The 22939-nt window shown below is 46.8% G+C and overlaps 1 protein-coding gene across 4 annotated transcripts in view; it reads left to right on the top strand.

The window, feature by feature from the left end:
* dgkg (diacylglycerol kinase, gamma) overlaps positions 1-22939 on the top strand; it is a 985082-nt gene that overhangs the window by 556244 nt on the left and 405899 nt on the right. For all 4 annotated transcript variants that reach the window (XM_072479609.1, XM_072479595.1, XM_072479601.1 and 1 more), the window contains 2 exons: positions 15099-15184; positions 15562-15651. In XM_072479609.1, coding sequence (XP_072335710.1) covers positions 15099-15184; positions 15562-15651 — 176 coding nt within the window. The remainder of the gene's footprint in view (positions 1-15098; positions 15185-15561; positions 15652-22939) is intronic.

Genomic DNA, 22939 nt, shown 5'->3' with positions numbered 1-22939 from the left:
GCCATCTGGTGTTTCAGTTTCGGCAAATTCCATTGTTGACCTTTCCCTGGATTTGTTCTAATAGCTGTGAATGTTTGGCAGAATTTTAAGGTCCAGAAGCACTTGTTGATGTGTTGGGTGTTCTGGATCACAAACAGGTCACCAACACGAAGTGGTGCAACTCTATTTTATTATAAGGTTAACTATATTAACATACTTGAACTGTGGGTAAATGCAATACCAGCTTTAACTGTTGACCCTTGCCTAGTCCTAACCAGGTGATGCACTCAGCACATGGTGAATGTCTGTGTTGCAGGCTGTGAGCTCTGTGCTCCGAGCTGGCTGCTACTAGAATGAGCGGGAACTCTCCTGTCCCCTGTCTTTATAGTGCGTGTGCTCTCACTGGTGATTGGCTGCGGTGTTGTGTAAGCTGATTGGTCCCACTGCATGTCCATCAGTGTGTGTGTGTGTCTGCACCATGATATACTGGTGTATATTATGACATCCCCCCTTTTATATAAAGAATATGTGCCTGTGTGACAATAAATATTGTGTAGTGAATGTACCTGACTATGTGGGTGCGTGTTATTTACATGACTATGTACATGAGGCTAATCTATTTACACGGGAAGGTGCCTGGTGCCAAGAAATAGGGTGTCACGCCAACAACGAAATGAACATTATATACAAACTACTGGAACGATGAAACAGGATAACAGAACAGATCAAAGAGTCCAACATCGTAAAACTCATAAGTCAAGTCTCTGAGGTGGGCGACGAATTCTGGTTGACCGCCTCAAGGGTGGGTCAGGAGCCACCGGCTGAGGAACGTTAGCTGGGCCACAGCAGAGTGAGGAGGATGCAGAGTATTCGGAATCTCCACATAGTCCAGGTTGGGGACAACAGGAGGGCGTGGCACTGGTGGAGGATCACGTAGCGAGCATGGAACGAGACGAAGGGCACGCCGATTGCGGCGGCGAATGGAACCATCTGGCAGACGAACCAGGAACGAGCGGGGAGACACCTGCCGTATGACACTTGTGTTCACATTAAGATTGAGTGTTTTAAGAAGTTATGAAAGGAATATCTGTCTTTGATGTTGAAAGTGGATAAGTGTTTGTTTTTATAATAAATTGACCACTTGATGAGATTTACATTTTTTGAGAGGGTTTGATGGATAAAAGGGTTTTTTTCCCCCCAGAGGGAAGTAGTTTGAATATGTCAGCTCTATTAGATTGTTAGATATTTATTTTTGTTAATGTAATTTCAAAGCTATCCTGAGGCTTGACATGGTAGATACTAGATGAGTGGCTATGGAAGATACATATGAGACCTAAGGTGGAGAGGGAGCCATGGAGGTTGTATGGGAATAATGAGGACATAGGGGGCATGGAGGTGCGCATAAGGAGTAGGTGGGGGGGGTGGGGGGAAGAGAATTTTAGGACCTTATGCCCCAGTGAACTGAAGGGGGAATTCCAGCCTGCTTGTGTGATCATCCGCTCACCTCTTACTATCTAGGACCCTCCATGGAGGCAGCACACCCTACTCCAACCCAACCCACCTCGCCAGATCGAAAATACAGCAGACAGTGGCCTGGCTAAAGGTGTTATGTCTGTCGGCTCAGGAAATTTCCTGGCTCTACCCCCCCCCCCCCCCCCCCCCCCCCCCCTCCTCCACGAAAACACGGCCGACTGTTGGGTCATTCATTATTCCTTGGCGTTCAGAGGTGATATGATTGAAACATGTACGATTCTTAGGTGGTTGGACAGGGTAAATGTTGGGAGGATATTTCTACTTGTGGGAGAGTGGAGGACCAGAGGGCATAGTCGTAGAATAGGGGTTGCTCATTTAAGATGGATTTGAGGAAGGATTTATTCGCCCAAAGAGCGGTGAATCTTTGGAACACTTTACCCAGGAAGCTGTGGAAGCCGAGTACTTGAACATTTCAAAGGCCGAGATCATAGGTTTTTAATCAGATGGGGAATTGAGGTTTACAGGAGGGGAGCACGGTGGCTCAATAGTTAGCACTGCTGCCTCATGGCGCTGAGGTCCCAGGTTTGATCCCGGCTCTGGGTCACTGTCCGTGTGGAGTTTGCACATTCTCCCCGTGTTTGCATGGGTTTTGCCCCACAACCCAAAGATGTGCAGAGTAGGTGGATTGGCCACGCTAAATTGCCCCTTAATTGGAAAAAAAAAATAGGGTACTCTAAATTTTATTTATTTTTTAAATTTAGGGTGACGGAGAGAAGGCAAGAAAGTGCACTTAGTGAGTGTTAGGTCAGTCATGATCTGACTAAATGGCGCAGCAGGCTCAATGGGCTGAATGGTTACCAAATTTAAAGTAAATGTCAGTGTGTAAAGTAACCAAATCTCACTAAATTACTTGTGTGATGTCAGGAAGCACCTTTTCGCCTAATGGGTAATGGAAATAGAACAAAGAACAAAGAAATGTACAGCACAGGAACAGGCCCTTCGGCCCTCCAAGCCCGTGCCGACCATCTAGAATTCAATTCCTCCAAAGCTCTGAGTCGAGATCAATTGACAATTGGTTGACACGGCAGACTCATGGCGCTGAGGACCCGGGTTCAATCCCGGCTCTGGGTCACTGTCTGTGTGGAGTTTCCACATTCTCCTCATGTCTGCATGGGTCTCACCCCCATAACCTAAAGATGTGCAGAGTGTGTGGATTGGCCACATTAAATTGCCCCTTAATTGGAAAAAAATAATTGGGTACCTTAAATTTATCTTTAAAAAATCAATTGAAAATTTCCAGATTTAGATTAAGCAGTTTTTGTTTGAGTGCAAGAGTACTAAGGATTAGGGGACCAATGCAGGTAGATGACATTGAGGTTCAGATCAGCTATGGCCTAATTTAACAGTGGTATAAACCTGAGGGGCTGAATGGTCTTCTATGTTCTTATTTTGCTTAGTAGATAGATCTATTAGCTTTATTTTAGCTCCAATCCAACAACTTGGAATCAGTGTATTAAACACACGGACATGCACGCGCAAACACACACACATCCCACCCATCCTGGTATCCATATGATGAGTTGAGGATGTAGCCTCAAATTTGGCACATGGGATCTGATTATCCTTGTCACACACACTGCACACTCCTCTGTCATCTGAAACCCCGCACTGCCACACAAGCACAGGCACATCTGTATGTTATTGATGCTGTTTAGTTCTAGATTTTGGAAAAAGCTGAAGCACCCAGTGTTCTACTGAGTAAGTCTGGCTGTGGATTGCATTATCTCAGCATTGGTGACAACAGTGTGGGCTGGCTGGAAGCAAGGGGCACTGGCAGAGGAGCAAGAGTGGGAAGATTCATTCTGTCTTCCTAAGAGAGGACACCATGTTTATGCTTCAAAGTTCCGCTGTGACTCTCCTGGGTTAGCAGGCCAACAATCATAGTAATCTATTGGAGTGCCATGACACCTTGTAAGTTCCGTTGTATGCTGGTGTCTGCAGCCATGATGCCAATCTGAATTTACATGGCAGCAAGCTGACCTTACATGACAACAGTCTGTCCATCCACTGCAGCACACAGTTTAGGCTGTGATGATGGAAAGAAAGACATTGCCCGTTTCCATCAAACATTGTATCACGGCACAGTCCAAAATTGTGCTGAATGAATTCTCCATGCTGAAGAGGAAGAGCTCCAAGCTTTGCGCAAAGCCCAATGCCAAGTTGGTGCAGGTCACCTCGACATGGGCAGCTGGCTTTCTGGCAGATTTCCCAATTGACCAAGTATTTTGTTGTGCATATCCATCAGCTTTCCTTTAGAATCATAAATTAACATAGCACAGAATGAGACAATTCAGCCCATCAAGCCTGTGCCTGTTCTTTCAAAGTGCTGTTTTCAGTTAGTATCAGTCCCTCGCCCTCTCTCATATTCCTAAAATTGTTTCTCCTTCCAATGTTTATCCAATTATGTTTTAAAGCCTATTATTCAATCTGTATCCACCACCCAATCAAGCAGCACACTCCAAATCCTAACCACTAATGTACACCCACCTCTGTCATTGAAATGTTTATCTGAGTCCACAGCAAAAATCATGCACCTATATTCTCCTCCCCTTCCCTGGTTATACACCACTTGTGATCTGTGTCTCATCGCTTAACCTCATTCCCCATCCAAATTGCGTACAGTTCAGTATCTGAACTGATGGCTGCAAGTGTAAAATCAAGTGATGGTCTGTGTCATCTTCACCATTGGCATCTTGCTGTTTTTCCGCTGTCAGACTAGGTTACAACTGCGTATCCAAAAGTATCAAGGCACAAGGGTATGGTTCTGCTGCAGGTTTTGGAGGATGAAATCTGATGTGTTTGCTTATGCCATCTGCAGCTTATAAATCTGAAGACAGGGTTGGATAAGGGGGAGGTGGGATGTGACCAGGAGGATTAGGTACACCCTTAGTGTTGGGTGGGGTTACTGGGTTATGGGGATGGGGTGGTAGTGTGGACTTGGATGGGGTGCTCTTTCCAAGAGCTGGTGCAGACTCGATGGGCCGAATGGCCTACTTCTGCCCTGTAAATTCTATTCTATGAGGTATGAAGATACAAGCAACTTCAATGGTCTCAAGCCCTATGCTCTCAAGGTCACAGCATGTGGATGTTCAATAATAGCCAGCACTATTAACTCCTCCATGAGGGCCAGGACATGCATGCCCCTGTTGTCTGCCACTTGCCCTTCTAGAGACAGAAGTATGTGTCACTGTTTGGGTAAGATGGCTGTCATGGTTGACAATGGATGCAAGTTTTAAAACTTGAGTGTGAGGTTTGCTGCAGCTAAATTTGTGAGGGTGCAATGTAAGATATGGCTGATGTGAATCCTGATTGATCGATATTTGATAGATGAGTAATTTTATGGTGCATTGAGCAATGACCAGGTTAGTGCAGTTGATATGAGATAGCACTTGAGGATACATTCACTAAGCTTGAGCACTCATGAGGTCATTAAACCTCTTGTTGCATATCCTTCCTCATCCCTTTGCATTTACCTCTCACTGCCAGCAGCATGTGTCTGGATAGTTTCTTTATCTCCGGTTATAGGCCACCTGCCCTCCTTTGCACCTCTTCCAACAAGGCCTTGAGCATCAGAAAACTATGGAGTCTGCTCTCTCCCTGGTCTTCCCAGGTTAGAGTCAAATCACAAAGGATTCCCTGTACGTGCTCTAGACACAATGCAACAGCCCTTTGAAAAATGAAAGCTAGCTTTAAACAGTACAGGCTAGCCTTAAATGGTGGTAACCTCTCATGGTGCTCAAATGTCCAACTGGCTGAGTGCTGCAATGCTGCAAAACAGTAAGCAGTCAAAACATGGTGTGGGGCCCACATTTCAGTCAATTGGTGTGGGTTAATTACCATCAAGAGACCACACCTTGTTTCAGGAGCGTTCGTTTAGCCCCCAGAACATCTGATAATGTTAATTGCCAGTAGCAAGTAAGTCCACATCTGGAAAAATGGTAAAGGTTGTAACTAAAGACACTGGCCTGGATACTCCAGGGACGCCATCTAATGTCAGGAGTCCCAATGACTTGGTGAATCAGGCGTCAGGCAAAAATGGTTTTCACGCCGGTCGTGAAACCTGTTGTGAGTCTCCCGACCAACCCCAACTAGGATCCCACCCAGATCTGGAGGGAACATGCAAATAGGTCATTATCCCTAATTTGAATGTGATTATTGGCTGGACACCTGATTCACCGGTCTCCTGGGATGCTCCAGTTCTCTTCCCCGCCCCCCCCCCCCCCACCACCACCACCCGATCCCCGCTGGCATGCATTGGGACAAGTCTTGACAATGGTGATCTGGTGGCTTGCATTCCGAGAGGTGGAAAGGGGGCGAGTACCATCCCTTGAATTGCCTCTAGAGTGTCAAGACGGGTCCTTCATGAGAGGTGAGGGTCAGTAGGGGCTTGTGCTGGTCTGGCGGTGCTCAAGTCAGGGGTCTTTCTTGAGATGGTGGTCATTTGGCTGGTCTACCTATCTGCAGCCTTTAAACAGTCTTTAAACATCTCACAATTCACGTTATCTGAGAACAAAGTGAAAATATTCCAATCTATAGCCTTAAACCCTTTAAACTCTATGTCAGCATGGCAAGCTCAAAAAAATGAGATAATGGTGAAAGTATTCCTTTTAATGTGGTGAAAACTTTTCCACTGTCAATTTCAATGTTCATTATCTTTTTCAAGCCTGTGTGCATGCCTAGAAGCCCAAAAGCTTTGAACTGCATTGTTTACATTCATATTCAAGGATATTTGCCATTTAAAAGCCTTTTGATTTGAAGATCCAGGCAGAATCAAAGGAAGGATTACAGTTGTTTATTTATATAATTCTGCAAGGATCCATTAGCTCTGAGGAGCAGCTGTTTTTCTAACTGCTGTGGAAGGAGGCTGTCTGTTTCTTCTGAAGAGCACCTGATTTTTCTAGAAAGCTCTTCAGAGCAAAAATACAGCCTCTTTTTAAAAAAACTGTGGGTAGAGGAACTGAAGGTGGTGGGAAAGGCTGAAGGGGGAGGGACTGTGGGGGTGGGGGAGGTGGGGGGGGAGTGCACTTGCCAGTGATTAAGGTGAGAGGGTGCCCTGTCAGCAAGGGGGGGGGGGCTGCAGCACCATTCTGGTACATGTGCTATGGAATGGCACAAAATCCCTGATCTTTAAAAAAAATTCCAAGTGCCATTGCATGGCATGTCAGGTTCGCTCCTAATGCCAGTGGTTTTCCTGCTGGCAGGAATCTTCATTCAGGAGAATCGAGCCCACTGTATCTGAATGCAGGAAACATTTGTAACAAGATAAATGAATTAATGGTAGAATTAAGGATAAATGGGTTTGACCTCGTAACCATTATTGAGACATGGTTGTAGGGTAACCAGGTTTGGAAACCACATATGCCAGGGCGCTTGATCGACAAAATAGATAAGAAGGAAGCTTAACCCTGAAAGCAAAGGAAGAGAAAAAGGCAGTAGTGAGAAATATCTCAGCACAGAAACTATGAATGCAGAATCCGTATGACTGGATCTATGAAATAACAAAGGGCAGAAAACATCGGGTGTAGCTTATAGGCCACTTCACAGTGATCATAGTATTGGACAGGGTATAAATCAGAAAAATAGAGGGGCATGTAATAAGGATAAAGCAACATTATGGGTACTTGATTCTTCATATGCTTTGGGCAAACCAAATTAGCAATAGTAAAATGGAGGGTGAATTTGTGGATTATATTCGAGACAGATTTCTCGAACAACATTTCGAAGAATCAACTATGAAACAGGCTCTTTTAGATCTAGTATTGTGCAATGAGACCGGGTTAATCAGTAACCTACAGTAAAGAAACGTCTGTGTAAAGTAATCGCATGTTAAGATTTTATACTAAGCTTGAAAGTGATATGGTTAAGTGTGAAACTAGGGTCTTAAATTTAAACAAAGCTAATTATGAAAGTATGAGGGTTATTTTGCCTGAGGTAGATTTAGCAATGAGATGAAAATATATTAGATCTAAAGATAAACAATGACAAGCATTCAAAGAAATAATTTATAATCCCCATGAAATCCTTTCCATTGAGAAATAAAGTCTCCACTGAAAAAGTAAGAGCCATGGCTAGCTAAGGATTTAAGGATAGTATTGTGTTAAAAGAAGCTTGTAATGTTGCAAAAAAGAGTAGTGCCCCTGAATATTGGTAAGGTTTTAAAAATCAGCAAAGGGTGGCCAAGAAATTGGTTGAGAAGCAGCAAAAAGAATGAGAGTAAACTAGCAAACAAATATAGAAACAGATAATATGCATTTTTACAAATAAAAACAAAGATTAGTGAAAATAAACATGAATCCCTTGGAGACGGCAACATTTAATGGGGAATCAGGAAATGGCAGTGACCTGAAACAAATCCTTTGGCCCAGGCATTTGCAGTGTTGGGCCAAGAGACTCTTAGATATGGCAGGCAGGACCCAATTTTGAGATTCGCACTCCCATTTCTGGCTGTTTTTGCCAGCAGAGGATAAGGGTGTAGGTACCGAACTGCCTCCTGCACTGTATTTTTGAGGTTTTTTCATGAACATTTCAAACACTTGTTAGTATATGGCTCATTGGTTTGGTGCATAGTGTATACTGCATGAATGGCACCTCATGTCCTCCCCCACACAACTTTTGTGGTGTGTGGCCAGCGTCTTGAGGACTCATGGTTCAGAGCTCCTCAGAGAAGTTGGGAATCATAGTCTGAATTTGGGAACCCTTTGGTACGTTCAAAGGAGTTATCTATGCCCGCTCATATTCTATACTGCCCCCAAGCCCCCTCATATGCCCCATATTCCCTCTTATCACCCATTCCCCTTCCATGGCTAGACATCTGTAGCTCCAGATGGCCTTATTATGATTGCTTGGCTATGTTCCAAGACACTGATATAATCAGCTCAGCAGGGGGTCTAATTATACATATTGAGGGGTGTGTTAGCTTTGATTAATTGACATCTTTGTACGGTTATAATAGGCTATTTTTTTCTCTGTGGTGTTTCAACATCTGTGTATTGTAGCCACCTGATTTGGCCACTTCCCGACTTAAAATGGAGAACCGCAAAGGCTGAAGGGAAATTCAGCCAACACAGGCAAAGTCTAGCAAATACAGAAATGATGTGTATTGAAACCTGTAAGGAACCAGACAGCACTGAAACCAGCAGCCATCTGCATAGGAATGCAGCAGCCATCTGCATAGTAATGAGCGATTCCAGGGCACAATGGCAACAGTTCAGGTGAATAAAGCCAAGCCAGACTCCTCGGCACCAGCAGGAGCCAAGACAAAGGAAGGCCAACGGACATTTAGGGACCACCCAACGATCAGGGAACAACTCCAGTATTGGATAAATCGATCCAAGTGACCGGAACGCAGTCCAATCACTTGGAACCAGGTACGGGGTCCGCCCCGAAGGGCAGGAAGCCCCTGGGGACTATAAAGTAAAGCCCCCAAGTTCAAATGGTCCTTATTTGGCAGGGTCACTCAGCAACTTGAACCAACCCTTGACAGTGACCTGCCTCGCTGCCTCCAACCAATTAAGTCTCAAGTCAACGCTCGCTACGAGATAGGTGCTCCTAGCTACAGTCCATACCAACTTTTGAACCCTGTAGACCCAGGACCTGAACAAAAGGCCACTTGTTCCCCTGACCTGTGGGCCAGTCCGAAGCTAAGTATAGGCCTTTTAGTGATAGGAATAGCCTAGAAAGTAGAGTTTATGCATGAGTAGTGATTTACTGTGTATAATAAATGTGCTTTGATTTGAATCTTACTAATTGATGTGTTGAGTTATTGATCATTACTTGAACTTGAACCTCGTGGCAGTATCATAAAGATACCTGGCGACTCTAGAGCAAAGGTTAAACAAACAGAGCAAATTACGATTTAAGAGCCAACCAAAAGTTAGCAACAGTATTTATTTGGATAAGATTCGGAGGACTGAAGTGGGAAAAATCTGGTATTCAACCTATAAATGGCTGTGTCGGATTAGCACTTTTATAAGGTTGTAAGAGCAGTGGAATTATGAGGGTTTTTTTTGTGTTTTTTTTTAGGTTTCTTTCGTGAGCATTTCAAACATTTGCCACTGTTATTATATGGTTCATTGGTTCTGTACATAATGCACACTGGGTGAATGGGTATGGAAGATGCAGGAGGCATAAAGATAATGGAAGGTGTATGGGGGGTATGAAAAGGGCATAGAAGATTCAACAGAGCCCAGAGGGGACATGGGGGTGGGTCGGGGAGATTGGGGCCTGCGAAGGCTAGAGGGCCTGACAACCTTTTTAAGGCAGCAGGTCCAAAGTCCCAGAGTCAAGACATGCCGCCCTATTTTTTAATTATTCCGGCATTTTCACATAAACAAACCGAAGCAGGAGCAAAATTAAACAACATTTAATAATAATCTTTATTATTGTCAGAAGTAGGCTTACATTAACACTGCAATGAAGTTACTGTGAAAAGCCCCTAGTCGCCACATTCCGGCACCTGTTCTGGTACACGGAGAATTCAGAATGTCCAATTCACCTAACAGCACGTCTTTTGGGACCTGTGAGAGGAAACCGGAGAAAACCCAAGCAGACATTGGGAGAACATGCAAACTCCGCACAGACAGTGACCCAAGCCGGAATCGAACCTGGGACACTGGTGCTGTGAAGCAACAGTGCTAACCATTGTGCTGCCACACCCACTTTCTCCCCACCCCTCATTCTCTGCTCCCTACTCCACAAGACATGCCTTCTAATCAGCCCGCCTCGGCACTCGCACATCTCTATGGTCATCCATCTCCAAACTGCCTCTGGAGGTGGCGGGCCTGACTCCATCCAACCCCATCCTGCCCAAAATGAAAAAGTGGCTGGTGGCCATCCTTTTCAAGGAAATGGACTTGTTGAGTTGAGAAGTTTTCCAATTTGACCTTCCTACCTTATTATTACCTCCACCAAAATCTGGCCCATGTATCCCTCGGCACAATAGAGAAAGCACAGGAAATTGTTCAGAACTAAGAACCTAGGGCGGTATTCTCCCCACCCCCGGCCGGGTGGGAGAATCGCCGGGACATCACGCGAATCGCGCCACGCCACCCGACCCCGCACGCGATTCTCCCACCCCTCCCGAAACCAGCACCGCGCAAATCGCGCCGGGCTGCTCGGAGAATCACCCGCCTCCGGCTACGTGTAAACGGCCTTGTCCCGCCGCCACCGTCCACACCTGGTCGCTGCCGGCGGGTACTCATCGCGAAGGCTTGGGGGGCGGTGGAGGGGGGCTCCATTCGTTCCCGGGGGGGTGCCTCCGGAGTGGCCTGGTATGCGATCGGGCCCAACCGATCGGCAGACCGGCCTCTCTGTCCATGGGCCTCCTTTCTTCCGTGTTTGTGCGGGGCGGCCTGGGGGGGGACGGCTACCGCGCATGCGCTAGTTGGAGCCGGCCCAACTGCGCATGTGCGGGACCGAAGGTGGCGCGTCTTTTACACCGCGCCGGGTCTCTGACGCCGTGCCGAGGACCCGCCCCCGTAAATCGCGCGATGTCCCTGCTAGCCCCACGGAGGGGGGAGAATAGGGGTCTAGGAACGGGCGCCGACGCCGGAGTAAAACACTCCGGTTTTTACTCCGGCGTCGGCACTTAGACTCCCGTTGGGTGAATCCCGCCCCTAATGTGAGTGAGGAAATTAAAATAATTGATATCACTAAAGCGGAAGAACTAGAATAATCAATACAGCTAAAAGTTGGCAAATACCCCCTGCCCCTGATAGTCTGTGCCTAGGCTTTTAACAGCACTGGTTAGAGAAACAAGAGTATGCATTGCTTTTGATCTCTCAGAATTCCTTGGGTTGGAATGATTGGAAGGCAGTAAATATCCCCACCATTTAAGAAAACAGGGAGAGAGAAAACAAGAAACTGTAGGTCAGTTAGCCTGGTATCAGTAATAGGGACAATCTGAAAATCTATCCGAAGGCCAGACATTTTTTTTTTAAACAGGTCATGCAAGAGTACCCCATGAAGAGAAGTGTATAATTAAAAGTGTAATCATTTAGGAGTTCAGCCCCCAAAATATTTGTGATATTCTGCTTCTTTTAGCCAATTAATTAACCACAAATCCACACTTGAAGTAAAATCCCAAATGTGAATGCTCACCATTGTAGAAAGAAGAACAAAATTAATGTTTCCATGCATTATCACACACATGTCATTTCCCGCGCACTGGATGGTCAGAGCAACCCTTGATCCCACCCAACTCCTTTCAACTTGGGCCAGCCCGAACCTTGGTTACAACATTTGTTTTTTTAAATTTAGAGTACCCAATTCTTTTTTTTCCAATTAAGGGGCAATTTAGTGTGGCCAATTCACCTACCCTACACCTCTTTTTGGGTTGTGGGGGTGAGACCCACGCTGACACGGGGAGAATGTGCAAATTCCACACAGTCAGTCACCCGGGGAACCTTGGTTACAACATGATGCCAGTCTCTCCATTTGTGCCCCGCTGCCAGTAGTGCTGGTGAATGAAAGTTGTATGGCAGTTTCCTCGGTTAGTGGCCGATCGGCAACACCTATAACCACCCATGGAAACTATGGGCAGAATTTTCTCATTTGTTTTGCAGAGTGTCCAATGACGCCGTCGTTAAACTTTCCAGTTTTTATGACGGCGTCAACACTCTGCCGTCAGATGGGTGAATCTCGCCCTTTATTTACATACCAGCCATGAAGTTGACAAATGATGTACCTTAATGCCCACTCCGTTGCCACTAGAGGCACTTTGCATTCATGGGAAGCCTGACGTCTTATGAGACCTCTATACTCTGATCAGTTGATGAAAATGATGACGGTCTTGCAAACACCACATCTGTCACTTGCTTTATCCAGACTTCCATATGCCTGGAGTCGCTTAGAAGGTTAATGGTAACATGTAAGTTGCATGTTATGGTAGCTTTCAGTTCAGCAGAAACAGCTGTCCATTTTCCAGGTGACTGCAGGTTAGTCTGCAGCAATGGTCCAATGACAGCGTGTCTTGCAAAGAGGCTGCGACAAAGGCAGGTCTCCCCTAAAATGCCGAGATGCAAAAAAGAGTGGTGTTTATGGCCAGAAAGCCTTGGGTGTCATTGAAACTGCGATTGGGTTTGGTACCACTTGTGGATGACGCACCCTAGTCTGAAGCATCCTGTGCAGAATTTGGTTGTGAATATTCATTATGTATGTCATAATTTAAATGTCAAGCAGCAACATAATAGAAATGCAGAAGCATTGGCAGCAGGAACAAACTCACAAAAATGGCATAGATCCCAGCAAAAAAAATAACTAATGGACTGCATAAAGTACACTAAACTTGTTCCAGAAATGAAAAAAAGCTATTTTATTTAACGACTAACAGGTCCTTTAGGAACTCTACCAGAATCTAAGATTTTCCAGTGTGTGCAGTCATCTCGACAGTTAATATGCTGTGACAATCCCATCATCTGCATATTTGGGATTGCAGTAAAGGACTGCATATAAAGAGTTTTTCAATGACAAGAGAGCCGTAGGATGACTTCATTATTGCACCAGTCAGGAATTGACTGTGATTTCGACTCAGTGCCATGAACCCAATTTCCTGAGGCCCATCCATTTCCTGTGCGTCTATGTACTGCTGGCAGTGCCTTGGAAAACTTGATTCTATTTATTAACCTTCTCAATTCCTCCTTGTATTTGGTCACTAGCGAAGTAACAAGCAGCGCTGCCAGCTGGCACGGATTTTCCGTATTTCATATGGCAATACGATTTCTCGCGTTGAAATACACAATCCACTGCAGCCCTCGGTCAAATCCAACCTGACACGGCACTGGAAGGAGAGTATTTAAGCAAGAATTTTTGGGGGGAGGGAAGAACAAAAATATTAAGAGGCAGCTTCCTGCAAAGGGCTGGCTGGCTTTGTGGGGTGGGGGTGTGTGGTGGGGGGGGGGGGGGGGGGGGGGTGGAGGCGGGAAGAGTAGCTGATTGGCAAGCCGCAGTGAATGCATTCCTCCTGAAATGCTTCGGTTGATTTCCTTGGTCACGGCTGCTGGCAGGAGGGGCCCCGCCCCCTCTCGTCGTCACCCCGCACACTATACAACGCATGCGGGTCATGAGATCCTTCGCGTGGTCTCGCATCGAGGTGCCTGTACATGTATGAAAAGCATTGGATTTGTTTTTCCATTTGTGTTTTAGATTTGTGCAATAAAGGTGTAAAGCTATATTTCAGGTTGGTGGGCATTTTTCCTTTGAAATGAAAATACCGATTTTACTGCCAAAATACTGATTTTTGCTTTTCTAAAATACTGATTTCTATTGGGAAAGGATGGCAGCTCTGAGCAAGAGATGCACATATGTTAAAACACAGCTAAAACAAAAACTCTTCCCAAGAAAGGAGCCAGGAAACGGTCAATGGGGGATTCATGGGTGGGCAACCCATGAGGTCAATGGATGTGACGTCACCATGGAGGTGCAAGGGGTGGGTGAGGGGGTGCAGTGAGATACTGAAGGTGGCAGACCTACCTATGCCACGCAACAAAGGTTATTCATCTTGCTGCACTGCTGCCCCCTCTTCTGCACAGTGCTGACACTGACCAAGGAAGCTATCGCCTCACAGGTGGCTGTGGTGGCCCTGCTGGTGAACCACCTCCCGAATTGCGGGTAGAGGACATCCCACCGCTCACCATCCAGGAGTCTGGTCAGTAAAACACAGCTGTGTTCTGTGCTACCACCCCCCTCGAATGGAGCTGGAACAAGAGTTGGGGAGGCATTTATATGGAGCTCCCCAGTGATTGCATGATTAAGTTTCCTCGGGTCAGTGGGAGTGGCAAGATTCCGGTTTTCTCTCCGGTTTTCTCTCCAGAACTGACATTGTATTGGCTGTTTTTGGTAAGATTCTGCGCCATATATGAGTTGTAGAAATATTACGGTACTCTGTACTAATGACTGTGATTGCAATGAATATTTCAATCATCTGCAGAACATATTTTTACCAAACCTCAAGGCACAATGCATCATTCAGCTGTAATTATTTGAAGCTCTTCTGGTTTTTCATAACACAGCTTGCAAGGACCAAGATAAAAGGGCAAACAGATATGTAGGCCTTCACAGAATATGTTAAAGAGCCTTTGAGCATCAACAATTGTTAAGACATTGCCTTGGCCCTGCAGAGAGTAAAGAGTTTGTTTTAGATTGCTTTTCAAATGCCATTTCTTTCTAACAAATCCATGCTCACATTTTATAAGAATGGTTTCTACAAAAAACCTTTTGAGCTCCATAAAATCTGAATACTATGATGTGCCCCTGGAGTAATTTCCTTCATTTATATGGAGTCTTTAACATAAGAAAACACCTTGGGGGACTTGACAAAGATGGGATGAAAAGAGTCTGCAAATTGTGTTGATTGTAGTGTTAATCGAATATTGGATTGACTGAGATTCAACCGCACGGAGCTAAACCAGGCTTTCACTTTGCCAGGTGTTGCACCTGGTCTGTTTTCAGGTATTTTTGAAAAATATTTAGACATTTAAAGGTATTTGAATCATTATGCTTTCAAAATAATTTTTCATGTTATGGATTATTAGCAGCATTCAGTGCTCTATAGGCTTAATAGCATTTTATCATTTGCATTTTGTTTTTAGGTTAAATACTTTTCGTGACATACCTGACTTCCGAATCCTAGCCTGTGGAGGAGATGGAACTGTAGGATGGATACTGGATTGCATTGGTATTTGCAATATTCAGAAAAATTATCGTAAAATGCAATTATATTTTATCTCCGAAATTATATTTAACCCAAACCTCTCTTACTAATGTGAAAACAAACTTTTGCCTCTGAACCATAATTCTACCTGTGAATTAAATTTTTATCGATCTGCCTTTTATTGAAAATAATTGGATGTAGTAAAGACTGGACAGCACTAAATATGTAATGTTTCTCATAAAATGAGCTAACAAGCCTTTTCATTGTAGATGCCCATATTCATGTGATAATTGGTGATAACTGAATTATAACATCCTTATGGTGGACACCAGTCTCTTTTGTGTCTGCTTTCCCAGCTTTCAATTTACCTGACCCATACATATTTGTTGTCATTATTGCAGATAAAATCAACCTTCCAAAACATCCTCCAGTAGCTGTGTTACCATTGGGTACAGGAAATGATCTGGCTAGGTGTCTGAGATGGGGAGGAGGTAAGAATGAAACCCAGTGTTTCATCATTGAGAGTGACTCTTGGTTTATGGTCTTCAGTAATAAAAGTTGTCCCTCTCTGATTATTGCAAATGGTAGTATTCAAAATTGTACATTGCTGCTAAATAAGAGGTGTATTTGTTCTTTTTTCATATTTTATAAAATATCTATTGTTTTAAATTGTGATTCATAACTGAGAAAGTTTGGCGCAGCTGTAGAAAATTTTCAAAACGAGTCTCACTTTCACTTGGAGATTGGCTGAAGCTGTGGATTAGCCTGAGACTCTATGTTTCAATGATTGTTGAAAGACCAAGGGTGCATGCCTCACCTCTTTCGGCTTTCTCCCAGGAATATTTCCATCCACCCTTCCTTTAGCTTTGCGGCATCAGCTCAAATGGGATCTGCGGCGTGCCAGATTCCCACCTCATCAAATTGGCTAGTTGGTTGGAGTACACAAGTTGCTCACCAATCGAATTCAAGTATGATCCAATTGTGAATGTGGCTCAGGACTCCCGATCGCCGCCACTTGGTGTGCCCAAAATAACAGTTGTTGTGCTAGAAGCACTTGTTTGTCACATGTTATGCGCCAGAGTTTAGAGAACCCCAAAGTGTATCATCGAGTTCATCTGACCCACAACTTTTAATAGATTGTGGTATGGGGAGCACACGGCCCACTCTATAGGTGTGGTACAGCAGAAATGGAAAAGTATTTTTTAAAGCAAAACAGTGTTTATTCTATGAACTCAAGTTAACCTTTTTAACACGCACAGTGAACATCTTAGCAACCATTAATTCAAATACAACCCCCAAAGAATACAACACTAAGTAATCCTTAATAACTTCCCAAACAACATCCAGAAGACAAAAGAAACAAACAGAAGCACATCAGGTTTATATTCACTACTGAAAATATTTATAATTCTGAATTAATTAAATGATCAAGAGATAGTCTTTTCAATGCAGAAAGAACAACAGTGCACCTGCTTTGTCTGGCTTCAGCTCCAACACTGAAAAAACAAAAACAAAAAAACACAGATACACCCAAGCTTTTCTCAAAGTGAAACTAAAAAGCAGAGCCGGAGCTCAGCTCCACCCACACTCTGACATCACTGCAGTAACATGAGCAGACAGACATTTCTTAAAGTGGCATTCGCATGACACACACATGACTTTAGGGTAATTATATCAGTGTTATCTGGTTGCACTGGGTTTAGGCTCATTTTGAAATAGTAAAAACCAAGTTTAATGGGCTGAGTTAATGGGCCAAAGCTTCTGAGGTATGGTAATCACTCTTACATTGTCACTCTGCTCCATTTTATTTACACCAAAATGGAGGTCCATATTTCAAGCCTGGACTCTTCGGAAATGCAGACTGTACTTGTTATGGGAGTCCATCCTCATAGCGCAGGGTCACAGCGAACGGGAGGAGAGTTGAGTAGATTGGGGGAGTCACAGGGTCGGGTAGTGGTTAGAGGATAGGTGGGGGAGGGAAGTTGGTATGTTGGGGGAGTTTCCTCATCCCCTAGGCCACCGTTTTGCCACACTAAATGTTGTATTTTGGTAAGTCTTCATTCAGCAACACATTGAAATTCTTTGGGACGTTTAAATAGCTTTTCATTGTATTAGTGAGTTGATGTGAGTGAGGTAAGTGGGTAGAGTGGCAGGGTGGTCAAGTCAAGGGGAGTCTGGGAGAGTCGAGGTGGACTTGGCGGGACGTCAGAAGGTCATGGGGGAATGTAGAGAGTTGAAGGGGAGTTGGGAGTTAGAGGGTCGGGGATAGGTAATGATTTGATTCGGCGGGAGGTGTCAGTGAAGGTTGTTGGGATTGGTCAGAAGGTCAGGAAAGGAGAGATGAGGGTGTCTGTTGTACAGATACCCAGGAGTTAGACATACCCAGGCGTTAGACATGGTGGCCCAGATCCCCTGGCTTTCGGATGTTTGCACCCTGGAGGTAGCCTGGAAGATCCGCTGGGGCCCCCTTGGAAGTCCCCACTCACTGACTGCATGGGAATTGTCCAGCAAGTTTCAATTTCTCTTGGCCAATTACCCTGCATCTGGAACTCTCTGAAATTCTGATATAAAGTCTGAGACTTTGGGTGGTTCCGACTGTCTAAGCAAAATAGATACCAAGAAACGGTTAGCAGTAAAATAACTTCTAACTCCCAGGTAACTAAGGTACTGACCCACTGGACCCCCATCTGACTTCTCCACTGACTTTCATGATATACATCAGCATATCATGGTGCAATCACACACACACTGGCACACTGATGGACATACAGTAGGACCAACCAGCATACACAACATCGAAGCCAATCACCAGTGAGAGCACACGCACTATAAAGACAGGGGACACCAGAGTTCCCGTGCACTCTAGCAGCAGCCAGCTCAGAGCACCGAGCTCACAGCCTGCCTCTGAGGCATTCACCGTGTGCTGAGTGCCTCACCTAGATAGTGATAGGACATGGTCCACAGATAAGCTGGTAATGCACGTACCCAAAGTTACAGTATGTTATTACAGTTGAGTTGTTAATAAAATAGAGTTACACCATCTCCAGCCATGTTCACCTGTTTGTAGACCAGAACACCCAACACAGCATGGTTCCAGGAGTCGACGCATACTAGCCCCTGTGAGACCTACCTGCAACTATCAGCAATCCGCCATCCTGCAGCATGGAGAATATCAACCCGCCGCCGCCGCTACGCATCGCTGGCAATCTCGGGGTGAATTGGAAGCTTTTTAAACTGCGCTTCCAGCTCTTCCTAGAGGCCACAGACAAGTCGAATGCATCGGACACCAGGAAGATTGCCCTTCTCTCCACGGCAGGGCAACACGCCATCCACATCTTTAACTCCCTTACATTCGCGGATGGCGAGGACAAAACCAAATACAAGACGGTGCTCCTAAAATTTGATGAACACTTCAGCGTTGAAGTTAACGAAAGCTTCGAAAGGTACCTTTTCCAGCAGCGCCTGCAGGGTAAGGACGAGCTTTTCCAGCCTTATTTAACGCACCTCCACATCCTCGCGCAGTCCTGCGGCTATGGGCCCACCTCTGACTCCATGATACGCGACCAGATAGTTTTCGGGGTCATGTCGGACACCCTGCGCCAGCAGCTCCTTAAAATCAAGCAACTCACCCTAGCGACGGCCATTGAGACCTGCGTCCTGCATGAGAACACCACCAGCCGGTACTCGCACATCCAGGTGGCTGAAATGGCGCGGCAGGGGCCCCACGAGGCGGAGCGAGTCCAGACGATCGAGTAACTCGCGGCCCGGAGGAGGGTGGCCGTTTTGCGCGCTTTCCGAGGCCTCCCGCGCTTGTACACGCCAAAAGAGGGGACGTTGACACGGAGGAACGCGATGCACAGGCGCGCACTACGCAAGACCGCACCGCGCATGCGCGGTGGCGCAACAAACGCACTGACGTCATGACATGTGGCAACTGTGGCTCCGCCCATTTAAAGCGGCAATGTCCGGCCTAAGCGCGACAATGCCTACGCCATGGCAAGCTTGGCCACTATGCTGCCTGCTGTCGAGCACCTCAGCCTGCCAACTCGCAACAGTTTAACCAGCCTCTCAGAAATAATCTGGCAATTCTACCCACGTTCACCGAGTCCGATCCTGACATCATACAGACCAGTGACACTGAGGACAGGGAGCCTTTCCGCATTGCTGTCATCAACAAGAACAAGCTGTCCCCGAGTCGAACGCACCAGCCGCTGTCGGTGCACAGCATTGATCCGGACGACGAGTGGTGTGCCACCCTGATGGTCAACCGATCCCAGATCACATTCCACCTGGACACGGGTGCTTCCGCAAATCTCCTTGCATGGTCAGCACTTCAAACCCTGAGGGTCAAGCCAGCAATTCTTCCATCCATCTTTCAACTGGTCGACTATAATGGCAACGTCATCCCCGCCACGGGGTCGTGCCAACTCGAAGTGACACACAACTCGCGTAAAGCCATCCTACCCTTCGTGATCGTGGGCTCTTCAAAGGACTCTCTGCTAGGCGCACAGGCGTGCAAACCCCTCCACCTCGTTCAGCGAGTACACTCTCTCCAGAAGGCACGTCTGACTTCCAAGATGTGGAGTTCAGGGCGCAACTAAATTCAATCCTCTCTCACAACCAGGATGCTTTCGAGGGCATGGGTACACTGCCCTACAAATACAAAATCCGGCTCAAACAGGATGCCACCCCGGTAGTTCATGCACCTCGCAGAGTCCCAGCACCCCTCAAGGACCGCCTCAAGCAGCAGCTGCAGGACCTTCAGGACCAAGGAGTGCTTTCCCGGGTGACGGAGCCAACTGCATGGGTCAACTCCATGGTGTGCGTCAAGAAGCCTTCCGGCGAGCTCCGGATCTGTATTGACCAGAAAGACTTAAATCGCAATATAATGAGGGAACATTACTCTATACCCAAAAGTGAGGAGATCACGTGCGAGATGGCTCGGGCAAAAATATTCACCAAGCTTGATGCCTCAAAGGGCTTCTGGCAGATTCAATTGGATCAATCCAGCAGGAAGCTGTGTACCTTCAACACTCCATTTGGCAGATACTGCTACAAAGGATGCCATTTGGAATCATATCGGCCTCTGAAGTTTTCCATCGCTTCATGGAACAGATGATGGAGGGCATCGAAGGCGTGCGCGTCTATGTGGACGATATCATTATTTGGTCTACCACATATCAGCCGCCTCAATGGATACGGGACCAGGGCCTGCGCCTTAACAGAGCTAAATGTTCTTTTGGCCAAACCGGGCTCAAGTTCTTAGGGGACCAAATCTCCCGGTTGGGTGTGCGGCCGGATGCCGACAAGGTGGCAGCCATCACGGCTATGCAGAAGCCGACAGACAAGAAGGCGGTGCTACGCTTCCTAGGAATGGTCAACTTCCTGGGAAAATTCATCCCTAACCTCGCTTTCCACACCACAGCTCTCTGGCACCTTGTCAGGAAGACAAACTGAATTCCAGTGGCTTCCCACCCACCTGCGTGAATGGGAGGAGCTCAAGGTCAAGCTCACCACCGCCCCGGTACTGGCGTTTTCGATCCTGCAAGGGAGACGAAGATCTCGACTGACGCCAGCCAATCCGGCATTGGGGCGGTCCTCCTGCAACGAGATGACGCCTCATCATGGGCCCCTGCCGCCTATGCGTCACGTGCCATGACCCCCACAGAGCAGCGCTATGCGCAAATTGAGAAGGAGTGCCTAGGCCTGTTGACTGGCGTTGACAAGTTCCACGACTATGTGTATGGCCTTCTCCAGTTCACTGTGGAGACCGACCATCGCCCACTGGTTGGCATCATCCAAAAGGACCTTAATGACATGACCCCTCGCCTCCAGCGCATTCTGTTCAAACTCCGGAGGTACGACTTCCAACTTGTATACACCCCGGGTAAGGACCTGATCATAGCAGACGCTCTGTCCAGGGCAGTCGACACTCCGTCCGACCCAGAGGGGTTAATTGGCCAAGTCGACGCACATGTAGCCTTCACGTCTGCCAATTTGCCGGCCACTGACGAACGCATTGCCCACATTCACCGTGAGACTGCGGCTGACCCCCTTCTGCAACGTTTGATGCGCCACATGACAGACGGGTGGCTCAAGGGACAATGCCCACAGTTTTACAACATACGGGATGACTTGGCAGTCGTGGATGGTGTCCTCCTGAAGCTGGACCGCATTGTGATCCCACACAGCATGCACTGGCTTGTCTTAGAACAGCTGCACGAAGGCCATCTCAGCCTTGAGAAGTGCCGATGGAGGCCCCGAGAGGCTGTATACTGGCCGGGAATAAATGAGGACATTGCCAACACTGTGCTCAATTGCCCCATCTGTCAGCGGTTCCAGCCGACACAACCATGTGAGACCCTTCAGCCCCATGAGTTGGTCACGTCCCCCTGGTCGAAGGTGGGCGTTCACCTGTTCCATGCGCTCGGCAGGGACCACATCATCATCATCGACTACTTTTCCAGCTATCCTGAGGTCATACGCCTGCACGACACCATGTCATCGGCTGTTATCCGGGCCTGTAAGGAGACCTTTGCTCGGCACGGCATTCCGCTCACCGTGATGTCAGACAATGGCCCCTGCTTCGCGATTCAGGAATGGTCTTCCTTCTCTAGTGCATACAACTTTGCACACGTGACGTCTAGTCCCCTGCCCCCTCAGTCAAATGGCAAAGCAGAGGAGGGAGTCCACATTGTAAAAAGGCTCCTCTGCAAGGCTGCTGATGCAGGATCTGACTTCTGCCTCGCCTTGCTGGCCTAGCTCAGCCCCACTGTCCACGGGCCTATAACCGGCCCAACTGCTTATGGGTTGCACCCTCAGGACCACTGTGCCGTCCATTCACGTCCCAGACCTCGACCATGCTCCGGTACTTCGGCGGATGCAATAAGAGCGTGAGCAACACAAGGCGGCTCATGATGCTCGGGCGACTGATCTTCCTGCCCTGGTGCCTGGAGATCATGTCCGCATACATCTTCCGGAGGGTGGCTGGTTCGGCAACCACTGAGGTTCTTAGACAGGTGGCTCCCCGCTTATTTCTGGTTCGTTTGCCTGATGGCTCCATTCGCCGCCGCAATCGGCGTGCCCTTCGTCTGGTTCCACGCTCGCTACGAAATTCTGCACCGATGCCATGCCCTCCTGTTATCCCTGACATGGACTTTGTTGAGCTTCCGGATACCCTGCCTCCTCCTCACTTGACCGTGGCCCGGCCCATTCCTCAGCCGGTGGATCCTGAACCACCCTTGAGGCGGTCAACCCGAATTCGTCGACCACCCCAAAGACTTGATTTATAAACCTTGCACGATTGGACTCACTGACTTGTTCTGCCGTACTGTTTAAGAGTTTTTCATCGTTTGTTAATAGCATTTGTTTCGTTCTTGGTGTAACATAGTTTTCCTCTGCACCTGGCACCTTCCCGTGTATATAGCAGAGCCACATGTACAGATTGATGTAAATAATGCACACATGATCAGACAAAGATATGATAGGTGAGGACCTTGAGATGATTGTAATCACTAAGGAGGCAGTATTGGGCAAGCTAATGGGGCTAAAGGTAGACCAGTCTCCTGGCCCTGATGGGATGCATCCCAGAGTGTTAAAAGCGATGGCTAGGGAAATTGTAAACGCACTAGCGATAATTTATCAAAATTCACTAGACTCTGGGGTGGTCCCGGAGGATTGGAAAGTAGCAAATGTGACACCACTGTTTAAAAAAGGAGGTCGGCAGAAAGTGGGTAATTATAGGCCGGTAAGCTTAACTTTGGTTGTAGGGAAAATTCT

Source organism: Scyliorhinus torazame, chromosome 2 (genome assembly GCF_047496885.1).
Source record: "Scyliorhinus torazame isolate Kashiwa2021f chromosome 2, sScyTor2.1, whole genome shotgun sequence".
NCBI lineage: Eukaryota > Metazoa > Chordata > Chondrichthyes > Carcharhiniformes > Scyliorhinidae > Scyliorhinus > Scyliorhinus torazame.
The sequence above is the reverse complement of the archived record's forward strand: the minus strand, read 5'-3'. Positions and strand labels throughout refer to the sequence as shown.